At 38.2% G+C, this 12483-nt stretch overlaps 1 protein-coding gene across 1 annotated transcript in view; it reads right to left on the reverse strand.

Moving 5' to 3' along the window:
* The window catches only part of TNPO3 (transportin 3), a 95126-nt gene that overhangs the window by 17165 nt on the left and 65478 nt on the right, over positions 1-12483 (reverse strand). Inside the window, exons 13-20 of the mRNA XM_060108770.1 lie at positions 11010-11101; positions 10049-10125; positions 8459-8519; positions 7239-7379; positions 4184-4300; positions 3222-3316; positions 1835-1991; positions 140-307 (exon numbers count right to left, since the gene is read on the reverse strand). Of these exons, the coding sequence (XP_059964753.1) occupies positions 140-307; positions 1835-1991; positions 3222-3316; positions 4184-4300; positions 7239-7379; positions 8459-8519; positions 10049-10125; positions 11010-11101 (908 nt within the window). The remainder of the gene's footprint in view (positions 1-139; positions 308-1834; positions 1992-3221; positions 3317-4183; positions 4301-7238; positions 7380-8458; positions 8520-10048; positions 10126-11009; positions 11102-12483) is intronic.

Below are 12483 nucleotides of genomic sequence, written 5' to 3' on the forward strand. Positions count from 1 at the left end.
CTAAATCAGGTTCCACGAACATACAACAGGACTGGTTTCAAAGTTATAGTCAGCCTCTCAAGGAACTGTTTAGGACTTGTTAGGGTTAGGGACTAACCCTAACCCTAACCCTTTAAAAAGATTATGAAAACAATCTTACCGGTCTGTCAACCTGCATGATCTCCCAGAGCACTTCGGCCACATCTGGTAGGGTGTATGGGGGGAGACAGAAGCAGCACGTGTGAAGCAGCTGGCTTACAAGTTGCTGTCCAAGCTGGTTCATCACCTGTCCAATCAGTTCTTTCCGTAATTCAAAGTCTTCTTCATGCTGTAAGAAAACAGAACAGCAAAATTCTAATTTCAACTTTCCAAAGAGCAAGTACTCTTTCCCCTTTAGTCTGGTAATCTCTTTTTCCCGGGGAAGAAAGTATATATGACAGCTGGATTCACAAGATCCACTAAATGTTCTGTCACCAGGAAGAAAATATTAAGAGTTTAGTTTCAAGGAAATGGGCATGGGCTTCAGCTGAGATTAACCTTAACCCTTAGGTTTTTTAAAGTTTTTTTTTTTTAAATAAATTTATTTATTTTATTTTTGGCTGCATTGGATCTTCATTGCTGCATGCGGGCTTTCTCTAGTTGCACAGCGAGCGGGGGCTTCTCTTTGTTGTGGTGTGCGGGCTTCTCACTGCGGTGGCTTCTCTTGTTGTGGAGCACGGGCTCTAGGCGCACAAGCCTCAGTAGTTGTGGCACTCGGGCTCTAGAGTGAAGCCTCAGTAGTTGTGGCGCACGGGCTTACTTGCTCCGCGGCATGTGGGATCTTCCCGGACCAGGGCTCGAACCCGTGTCCCCTGCATTGGCAGGCAGATTCTTAACCACTGCGCCACCAGGAAAGCCCAACCCTTAGGTTTTTCATGAATAGAACACAGAAGAGAAACAATGGCTAGAGATTAAGGGTAGCAATTTTCTTAACCTTTTTTTTTCTGTTAAAAAATAATTTAAAGTATCTGTATTTCCTTTTTTAAAAAGCAACTGAAAAGAAGAAGACTTCTACCAGATATCTAATCTCTATCAAAAAAAATCTTAACTTATTTTCTTCCTTCTTAGTCTTTGAATATACATATTTCTAATATGTTAAAAAAAAAACTTTTAAAGTGCCTTTCACTTCTAGTTATTTTCTTCTTTTCCCTCTCTCTTTTTACTGTCAAAATTCTTCAGTAATTAGCCTAGTCACATACTTAATTCTTCACTGCTCTCCCTTACCTTCAATTCTACTCCACATCTAGTCAAACCTACCTTTGAAAATTTTGTGAACCACTTTATTACTCCAGCCAAAAAGGTCTCTTAAGTGTCTACTAGTATACTTAGTACTATCCTAACTTTCTCTGATTATGATTTATACCCCAGTTAGATTTTCCTCCCCTCTCCAATCCATCCAAATGGCTCCACTGAGGTCCTTCCTCTTCTAGAAAGTTATCCCAACCCACTTCTTTCCAAAGAGTTTTCCCTCCTCTGATCTCATAGCAATCATGACTTTTATCACTTATCTGACAATCAAATACTGCCTTGTTGCTGTTGTTTAATTCTTTATAACCGTATCTGTTTCTCTCTTCAATTAGACACCAAATGGCTTGGGAGCAGAGATATTTTCAGACTAGTTGATACAGCTTACAACACTTAGTACAGGTTGTCTTAAATCTACTAGTTGATATTTTGGTTACTGAATGATTCACTATGGAATATGCCTACCAACACAGATCAAATAAGGAGATGTTGGTCTTCCCCTAAGGAATGAGAAAGAGATATGAGAAAACAATGAGCTACAAAGTAGAAAGACTACATTGTTTATACTTACATCATTGGCTACCCCTGTGTGGATGAGGTCTCGTAGGAACCTCATGACACTACAGTTGGCATCCCGGTGGTCCAGGGTAGTAGAGGCAATGGCCCATTGTAAGATAGGGATGACAACCTGGCTCCTCAGCAAGGTAACAGGGCTACGCTGAATAAACCTGGTGTGGAAAGACAAGCTAGGTATAAATGACAGGATTAGGCTATAAAAGCAGCCAGTGTAAACGGCAAAACTATGGAGACAGGAAAACGATCAGTGATTGTTAGGGATTGAGGGAGTGGAGGGTAAGGGGATGAATAGGTGAAGCACACAGGATTTTTAGGGTCGTAAAACTATTCTGTATGATACTATAATGGTGGATATATGTCATTATGTCATTACACATTTGTCCAAACCCATAGAAAGAACACCACCAAGACAGAACCCTAATGTAAACTATGGACTTTAACAATGACGTGTCAATGGAGGTTCATCAATTCTAACAAATGGACCACTCTGGTGGGGGATGTTGATAGTAAGGGAGGCTGTGGGGAAGGAGCGGGAAAGCTAGGGGTATATGGGAACTCTATACTTCCCACTCAGTTTTCTCAGATCCTCTAATGTTTACAGAGAATCTCCAAGAAAAAGATAAAACATTGTTCCAAATTTATTTTACCAGGCAACAATTTGTGCAAAGAGCATCTCTACAGATTGATTTTTCAAGGAACATACCGGGAAAACAGGTTGACAACCCACCCAACAATTCTCTCATACCAACACACATACACACACACAAAAAAGCGTTTTCTAACTTGTCCAAAAATTAACAAAAAAAACAGTGTTCATTACTAACTGATCTGGTTCAAATTCCTGAGCTAAGGACTTAGAATGAATACAAATGTCAGTGTTACTAGTAAAAGGAATTTAAGCAACAAGTGGGGTGGCTGACTAGGGGTAGAGGTGGGAAGTACATACCAGATAACTTCTAAGGCACCTTAAAAGCCTAAGGATTTTTTATTCTGAGATATGATTATATCTAAAGGATGCTAAGCTTCTCAAGGAAAAAGTTTAAGTAAAGAATGATATCATAGTACCATAAAATGTTAAAACTACATGGGATTCTACAGACTGTCTAGTCAAATATTCTTGCAAAGCTCATTTTTATTGTCTTGGGCATGTTCCCTCCTTCATGCAAGGAAATCAGTTATATTCCCCTGTTCTCATCCAACTCTTCTTCATTTATGGGAATATTCTGGTTCACGATTTAACTTTGGGTTATGAACCATTAATCTATACCTACTCCTCTTACCTCATTTTACAGAGAAGGAAACAGTTAACTGTTAGGTGACAAGATCAAGCAGTGATGAGGATGAGCAATAAAAAAAAAGGGTTGCTCTTCAGAAGGACTGACCTGGTGGCTAGCCTGAATAGGTCGTCCACAGTGTCAGGGTGATTCTGGAGCCCATTCTGCTGTTCTAAGAGCTGAAAGGTGGGCATGCACAGTGCCTAGAAAAGAAGTGATTTTAAAACAAATGCTTGTAAATTAATGCCATGGGATTCAGACTTGCTAAATATCATAACATATACAAAGAGAACAAAGAGGGGAAGCACAGATAAGTAAGAAAAGAAAAAGACTTTGATGAGAGGTCAACAAAGGGAAGATATAAATCTTTCTCAGTTGACAGAAACAGTCTTCACATATGACGTCCACATTTCAGAAAGGGTTGAGGGTACAGATTTCTGTTGATGAAACTGGGTAGATGTCACCTCAAATTTTTAGAAGTTTCTGAAAGTGAAGACTGTGCTCATGTACTAGATATGGTCTGGTCCACTAAGGAAGTAGTTGATGTTTTAATAATAATAACTATGAAATGTCAATTTTAAAGGGAAAGACATCTTGGGAAAAGGAGCATTATGATTTAACTCCCTAATATATTTCCCCACCCTGTGAATAGGAGAGGGTAAAAGCAGTATATCAGGAGACTTTTCCAATGCCTTCTATTTACCCTAAGACCATCCCTCCTAAGTAAACTAGTTCATTGGCTGTTCCAGGCAAGAAATCAAAAACAGAATCATGCTTGAGCTTAGAGATCCTTTATTTTAAATCCATTTGCCCACCTTCCCACCCTCCAAAAAAATCCTACCACTGGATAGCATAAATCAGACAGTAATAACTGTAATGACCAGTACATTTGTGTGGTCAATCTCTCTCTCATTCTCCCAAGCAGGCCTGTCCAGAGAACAACTAGTGAGTTCTACCTCCCTATTATTAGGACATCATCATGCCAGGGAAGGAAATATGAAGAAGCAACAGAATTAAAGACATGGTGAAGAACACACTGCTAGGCCTTTAGACCCTCCAAGAAAACATACCTGGAGCATGTCTAGTAGTCCTTGCCGACAGCCCTCTTCCATGCCATACTCATCCACAAGGATACTACCAAGGTACAGGAAACAGGAATGCTGATGTACATGGTAAACATTCACCATCTGCCAAGGGAAAACCCAATTAGTTCAATTCTTTACCCCTCAAAAAGTATCAGCTTAGGACTTCCCTGGTGACACAGTGGTTAAGAATCTGCCTGCCAGTGCAGGGGACACGGGTTCGAGCCCTGGTCTGGGAAGATCCCACATGCCGCGGAGTAACTAAGCCCTTGAGCCACAACTACTGAGCCTGTGCTCTAGAGCCCGTGAGCCACAACTACTGAAGCCCGCGTGCCTAGAGCCTGTGCTCCACAACAAGAGAAGCCACCGCAATGAGAAGCCTGCACACTGCAACGAAGAGTGGCCCCCGCTCGCCACAAGTAGAGAAAGCCCGCACGCAGCAATGAAGACCCAACGTAGCCAAAAATAAATATTAATTAATTAATTAATTAATTTTTAAAAAAAGTATCAGCTTAGGTAGCTGTCTGGAGGAAGAAATTCTGAAATAGACTGGTCTCTTCTCTTTAAGACAACGTAGTAAAGCTTGTTGGCAACATTTTCTAAAACATAGGGCTCAATTCCTCAATTATTTTCAAGTACTCTATTTAGAGTTCTTTCAAGCCTTTAATCTTTTTTTATCTTTCCAAAACAATGTTGTAGGAGAGTTGTATAATACTTACTTCAAGCTGGAACCATTAAGGAGTTACTACCCAAGGCTTGTGTAATATTTACAAAACCCTAACAATATACCTTAATTTTCCAACCTACAAGTTGCTCTTATTTGCATCAAAGGTAATTCTTTTTTTAAAAAACCACCACAGCAGGAACAAAATATCCAATGCCCCTCATATTAGAGGAGACTCTGAAAGCATTGTTTAAATTGGCTTCTAAATCCCTCTATCTAATCATCTGAGTAAAAAACAGCGTTTCCAATCAAGATATCTGAATCTCTACAGAATAAAAATTTTAATACAATATAAATATTTAAATTAAATTATTTGTTTAGGGTTTTTACCCTACTATCCTCCAAAAATTAAGAGGCCACTGTACATTCATCTATTTAAAATGCCATCACATGGGAATTCCCTGGCAGTCCAGTGGTTAGGACTTTCACTGCCATGGGTCCAGGGTTCGATCCCAGGTCGGGAAACTATGATCCCACAAGCTGCGTGGTACAGCAAAAGGGGGAAAAAAAGCCCATGCAACATGTATGTATTCATCTTATTATATAAATTCAATTCTTTGAGCTTGGTGGGAGCGGAAGGGTAGAGTAACTGGTGCTTATCAGCATATACCATGAAAAGAACACGAGATGGGAGCTATGAATCTGTTCAGTGTTGTATACTCAAAACTATATGCTGTACTAAATGAACAATATAAATTATGGGTTGGCAAACATTTTCTTTCTTTTTTTATTTTTTATTTTATTTTTTTATTTAACAAATTTAATCAGTTATACATATACATATGTTCCCATATCCCCTCCCTTTTGCATCTCCCTCCCACCCTCCCTATCCCACCCCTCCAGGGGGTCACAAAGCACCGAGCTGATCTCCCTGTGCTATGTGGCTGCTTCCCACTAGCTATCTACCTTAGGCAAACTTTTTCTTAAAGGGCCAGATGGTAAAAGTTTTAGGCTCTGCCGGCCTTACAATCTTTTGACTACTTAACTTTGCCACTGTAGCACAAAAATGGCCAATAAGCAATAATTAGATGAATAAGCATGACTATCTCTCAGTAAAGCTTTATTTACAAAAACACGTGGCAGGCCCACTGGTTGTAGTTTACTGACCTCGAATTTATGGGATTTTTGTCACATAAGATGCTACCCTATGCTACTGGAACAAAAGAATAACATAAAAGTCATGAAGGTATCCTCCAATAGCAAAGGGGAGTTAAATCACATTGTATTGGACCCAGAACGTATTGCACTGAAGGGGACACTTGACCAGAGGTGGACACAGCCTAAATGCAAACATATACTGTTGTACTCAGGGTACAGTAAATGCAGAAAATCACTAAAAATTAAAATTCTGTTAAAATATTTACCTGTACAAACTTTAACTCTTTAACTTTAACTCTAATCAAATCTACAATTTAAGGAGGCATGGTCACGTAAGTGCCAACTGACACTGCAACAGCATGACCCTGGCTCAGGAGAGCTTCCTTAAGAGTGAGGGAGAACTTGAGGGTGCACTCACTGTCAGAGTCAGCCTGATAGATGCCCTGCCCAGGTGGAGAAGGGTCACTTCAGGTTGGCTGGGTGGGGTCTAGCCTGAAGCCCTGTGGTAGTTCTCCTAACAGCACGAGTGCAAAATTTGAGAAGGTACTTGCTCAGAGTCCTGCAAATGCAGGACTGGCACTTTGCCTCACCTCCATCAATTTTGTGCCCATGGCACCTCACTTGCCTATATCTAGTTCCGGCCCTACTGTAAGGTTAACACCAACATAAATTACTCAGTGAATTAAGTCACTAGTCATAGGTGTCTCATACAGAATATTCTAGACATGAATATGATCTCAGAGAGCCATGTGCAGTGAGGCACACCATCATAATTACATACTAATCTTGGTGATTGAAAGAGTCAAATTTATTTCTTGACAAGTAAGAGATTTATGTAAATAACTAACTATGGTGAAGAAAGAAGAAAGTCTCTTTGGGTCAGAAATAGCAAAGTTTGACTTGCCACATTTTAAAAAAGGAAATTAATATAAAATGCTTAACATGGGTATATAAGAGCTGAGCATTAAAGTCATTCCCATTTCTGAATTCCACACTGAAATGTGCTCCTATTTAGACTATCACTATACAGAACAGATTACAGGCTACTTGCCTTATAAATAACATACCTACCACAGGCACTACTTATCTCTTTCAAATATATTTTAGTTTGTATTTAAGAAATACAAAAATGTTTCATTTCATCAGCAGAGTTTTTGTTCTAAAAGGCTCCTATTTCAAAATTCTGTATACTCTACATTTTCCCTCTTGTAGAGAACTCACCTGTGTGACTAGTGGCTGCAGCAGGGCTGCAGATCCTTTGCCTACACAGCGAACAGCAAAACGGAGGCATCTGCAACAACGTTCTACAATCCGATTATCAGCCCGGTGCTTATTTAGAGTCTCAGATAAAACTGGCCATATCTGAGTCAAAAGTGAAAAGAGCACAGAAAGAGAATGAACAACTAAGTGCTGAAAATAATGCTCCCAAGTTGGTAACAACTTATTTGGCTTTTAAATAATTTGGAAAAATCTTTCTTTATAGGAACACACATGGCCTGATTCTGGTCAGTGGGTGTGTATATATGTGCTGAGGTTCAATACACTACCCATCACTGAAACAACTACTTCTTAACAGAAGCACAATGACTCTTTACAACACAGAGGAGCATGTCTAACTTTACGAAAAGACAAAGATACATATTTTCCTAAATTCTGGACTTCCTGATTTAGGATGGGAAGAAGCGGAATGAATTATAGAGGAAGAGATATTTACAGACAGTTCCAATAAGTTGGAAGACCTTGAACGAAAGGACTAGAGCTAAGGAAATGGTAAGACTTGATACCACTGAACACTTAAGGATATTTGGTGTTTCCCTCCTGAAGTCTGAAAAGCACTTCTCAGAACATGCCCTCTGATCCTCACATTACCCTCATTTTTTTAAAAAAGTACATTATCGGGCTTCCCTGGTGGTGCGGTGGTTGAGAGTCCGCCTGCCGATGCAGGGGACACGGGTTTGTGCCCCGGTCCGGGAAGATCCCACATGCCGCGGAGCGGCTGGGCCCGTGAGCCATGGCCGCTGAGCCTGCGTGTCCGGAGCCTGTGCTCAGCAACGGGAGAGGCCACAACAGTGAGAGGCCCACATACCGCAAAAAAAAAAAAAAAAAGTACATTATCAAAGAGGAAACTAACTATGATGGTTAACTGGCTTTGTAAAAAAAATTTTGCCGGTAATGATCATGCCTCCCAGCAACAATAAGATTCACACAGTTAATCTCTCCCTACTTTGGCCTTTCAGTGCATTTCCCCACAGCCTGTTTTCTTACCAAATTTAAAATCAAAAATATTTATTTGGATGGTTCTGTTCCTCTTTTCATTGATATTTAAAGCATATCAACAAATTGAATCTTCCTGTGAACCTAGAAGACAGTACCTTCTCACTTTAGTTACCCAGAGCCTTATAAGGAAAAAGGAAGATCCACAGGCATACAATAGCACTTACTTCCTGTATGACTTTTTGGCACGGATGAGTCTGTCCATTCTCCACAATGGGATTGGTGTGTCTGGGGAAAGACAATGGCCCAAATTAGCGAAAGAAGAGCAATTTCATCAAGGACCCAGGGCCCTAATCCCTGTTAGTTTACTTAGTATTAGTATCATTCTCACCAATTAAAGAAAACCAGAGTATTTTTAAGACTCAATACCTTTTCCTCCCACTCTGTTCAAACAAAAGCATAGTTTAAATCATCCCATCAATTTTTTCTCACCTTTAAGCCTCTTCTACTGTAACATGTAAATTAAATCCAACTCTGGCTACATGGGCTGTGGGTGTGGGGCGCTACAACTATCCTTTCCATCTTTTTTCCCTTTATAAACCTGAATATGTAGTTTCTTCCAAACTAATAAATATATTCAGATTGTCTGAATCCACTATGAGAAACCAAGTACTGCTTCATTCCCAGCATTAAAAGGCAAAAGCATTAGGTACCCTGGTCTACCAAAGACGTTTCTCATGGTTCTAGTCTAAATCCAATGATACACAACATGGGCCCACCCACAGTACATCCAATCCAACTATTTGTCTAGTTCTAGAATCCACTAATTTGAAGGAAAGCAGGAAAAAACAAAAAAAAAAACACAAAAAAACCCCACTATGATTAGCTACCTACCTCTTTATAGGAACAAAATTCTTTAATTTTAAAAAGCTCAATAGCAACTCAATAAAAATCTAATTTTTAAAAAATCAGGGCATGTCCACCTTTTGCAGATTTTCTTTCATTTATTGTGAAATAGGAGTTATTGTTAATAGGCTCTCAGAATGGTATGCAACAGGGCTCCCCTAATTATATAAGGAAAGCATTATACCAACTCAGAAAAAGATACTTGTAGACAAGAACTAACAAGCTAAAACAACACCTCAGTTTTAATTTCTTCCACATAGGTTTTTATGCAACTATTAATTGATATTCCAGTTATACCTACAGGACTCGCAAATTATATTACACAACTAATTATATTATGTAACTAAGAAAGGATCACTCTTTGAACACTGTCACTCTAATGCTGTTTTAATCATTACGCTCCTCTTGACTTCAAAGAAAGTTTAATTTCACCTGGTTACTGAAGAGGCTTTATTATTTGTTTGCATCCATACACTATATAGCAATGACTCTGAAAGGGTAGTCCTTGGAATAAAAAGCAACAGCATCTGGGAACTTATTAGAAATGTAAATTCTTGGGTTCTATCCAAGATCCAATCCATCAGACACTCTGGGAATGGGACCCAGCAATCTGTTGCCTTGGTAATTTAAGTACTACAGGCAACTTTGTTGCATGTTAAAGTTTGAGAATCACTGATCTAGAGACATAGAGAATTAATTACATTTTAAAGGGTCTTTTGACAAAGGTCTACCAAAAATAAATTCTTAGAATTTGCCTTTGCAATTGTAATAGGACTAAATTAGTCTCCTGACAGAGGGAGTTTATAGGAGGTACTCGGAAGTCGGAGGAAAAAACACTTCCTTACTTCAATACATAATGGTTTCATTTGAGCTTTTAACCCAGGGCAGGAACCTGGCATCTCTCTTCTTACCTAAATATCACTGCAAGGCGATCTAAGAACACAGTGGGATCTGAGGATATGCCGTTGCTGGGCTCCTGAGACAACAGCTGAAGAGACAGATATTAACACCCAGTCATTACACATACAAACCCACAGCAAACACTGCAATATATACCCTTGTACATCAACCTCTGTCTCAATCTCTGATTATTTCCTTGTGACAGATTCCTGAAAGTTACTCAAAATGGTAAAAACTTTTAAATTCATATTAGCAAATTATTTTCCTCCATCTTACTGCATCCTGGCCAGGAATGCGTATTAACTTTTACTATATGATCATTGTGGAGTAGAAAACAGTATCGTTAATTTTTTCCCATTTTCTTTTACAATGTTTAGGATATTACAGACATTATACATTATAATATAGATTATATGTATTATACTATATAATATATATTTATATTATACTTTTATAATATAAAGCTTCAAAATTATTATAGCTTTATAATATATTTTATGAGGTAAGGCAAGTTGCCACCTCTTACTCTTCTTTCCTAAAATTTCTTAGATACTTCTACCAGCACATTATTAGAGATAAACTTTAGAGTCACTTTGTCAAGTTCTCCTAAAAATCCCACTGGTATGTTCATTGCTATTGTACCATAAAAGTAATTTGAGAAGAGCTGATGTTTTTACAACACTCTTCAAGGAAACATGGTAGGTTATGGTTTTGGTTGTTAACTTGAATGGTGTTTTTCCCACTGTCATCTTGTAAATGGTATTTCTGATACAGTGAAAATCTACTGATTTTGGAATACTTATTTCATATATATAGCTACTTTGATAAACTTATTAATTTTAATAACTTCTCAGTTCATTCTCTTGGCTTTTCTGGTTAGATAAAAGACCACCTGCAAATAAAAAATTTTGTCTTTTCCTTTCTAACATGTAAACATTATATTTGTTTCACCCCTTACTTAATTGGACTCACCTTTTTCAATGCCATAACCTGAACAGAACATAGTTCACTAAGACATTCAGTAATCTTATCCAAAGGTAATCTGGCTAGGACAAGTGCTGTCCCTGAAAGACAAAAGATGATACAAATGAAGAAAATAAAAGCTGAACTGAGGTAATTCATTGGTCTACATCATATGGCTAACAGAAAAGGATGACTGGTTCCATTCTCTCAAAAAGATCAGCACTGTTTTTAAATTATAATAGTTTGTTATTTATGGTTGGGTTTTTCTTTACTTGGCTTAGAAGACCATACTGACTTTCACATTTACATTTACAACTGAAGTTAATATTAAACTATTTCTCCTCAGCAGCCTATTGGTTTAAAAATGTTTAAATACATAGCCCCACTTCCAATTCTTCAAAGATTTAAATGAGTGCTTTGAACAGAAAAGTAATAGTTAAGTTTGCCTTTCTTTCATTTTTAAATAGTTGCAAAAATCTCCCCTCTCCCTTTTCCCCCCAAATAAACAGTAATAAAACCATAAACCTTCACATTTGAATAAAAAACTGATTTTTCTTGACAGTCTATAAACCATGGATGAATTAGATTTTTTATTTAAAACTAGGGGGAAAAATCTAACATACAATTTTCTCCTTTTAATTCATCCCTATAGAAAAGAATGTTACTAAAAAGTTTTCTATATCTAGAAGATACCACTGATATAACTGGGATGCCACATTCTAAGTTAGACGTCACATTAGCATCAAGGTTAAATTTCACTAGAAAATGACAAGATGGCAGCGATACCCACTGGCAGTAGTTAAGAAAAATCTGACCTGATTTAATGCCAGAAAATGTGGCAAAAGAAGATTGAAAAGAAAAGAAAATCTGTCTTGAAAATGCATAGTTACATTGGCTGGTAGGGAACCTGATCGTAGAAGTGAGAAAGAACGGTTAGTTGACATTTAACAGTCATCCAATCTGGACAAGGCTGTCTGCCACTCACAGAGACTTAAAGGATGCTGCACAGGCCGTATTACCCAATCTTTTATTTGATATACCCCAATAAAAGATTGCTCAATCTTTTATTTGATATACTAGCTTTAAGGATTTCACTACCTCACAGGACACCCTGATTTGTTTTCAGAAAGTATGGTTACAAAGCATTTTCTTTCTAGGAGCCAGTAAACTGTCAACAATCAATTCCTCATAAAATAAACCTGTTCCCTCTTTTCTAAGATAATCTTTCAAATATTTAAAAATAGCCACTGTGTTAAAGTCTCCTCTAAGTCTTTCCCCCTAGCATAATATCTCTAGTTCTTCCATAACTCTGAGTTTCATCACCACCCTGGCTGTTTGCCTCTTGATCAGGGAAGACTGATCAGTACTGGTTAAAGACCATTAAGCGACCAGAACCCTTGGCTTCTAGTTATAGGACTGAGCCAGGCACACTACCTTTAAATTTCCACTTATTTCTTTGGTATAGCAATGCTTATTTGGTCTC

The sequence above is a fragment of the Mesoplodon densirostris genome, chromosome 9, assembly GCF_025265405.1.
Source record: "Mesoplodon densirostris isolate mMesDen1 chromosome 9, mMesDen1 primary haplotype, whole genome shotgun sequence".
NCBI lineage: Eukaryota > Metazoa > Chordata > Mammalia > Artiodactyla > Ziphiidae > Mesoplodon > Mesoplodon densirostris.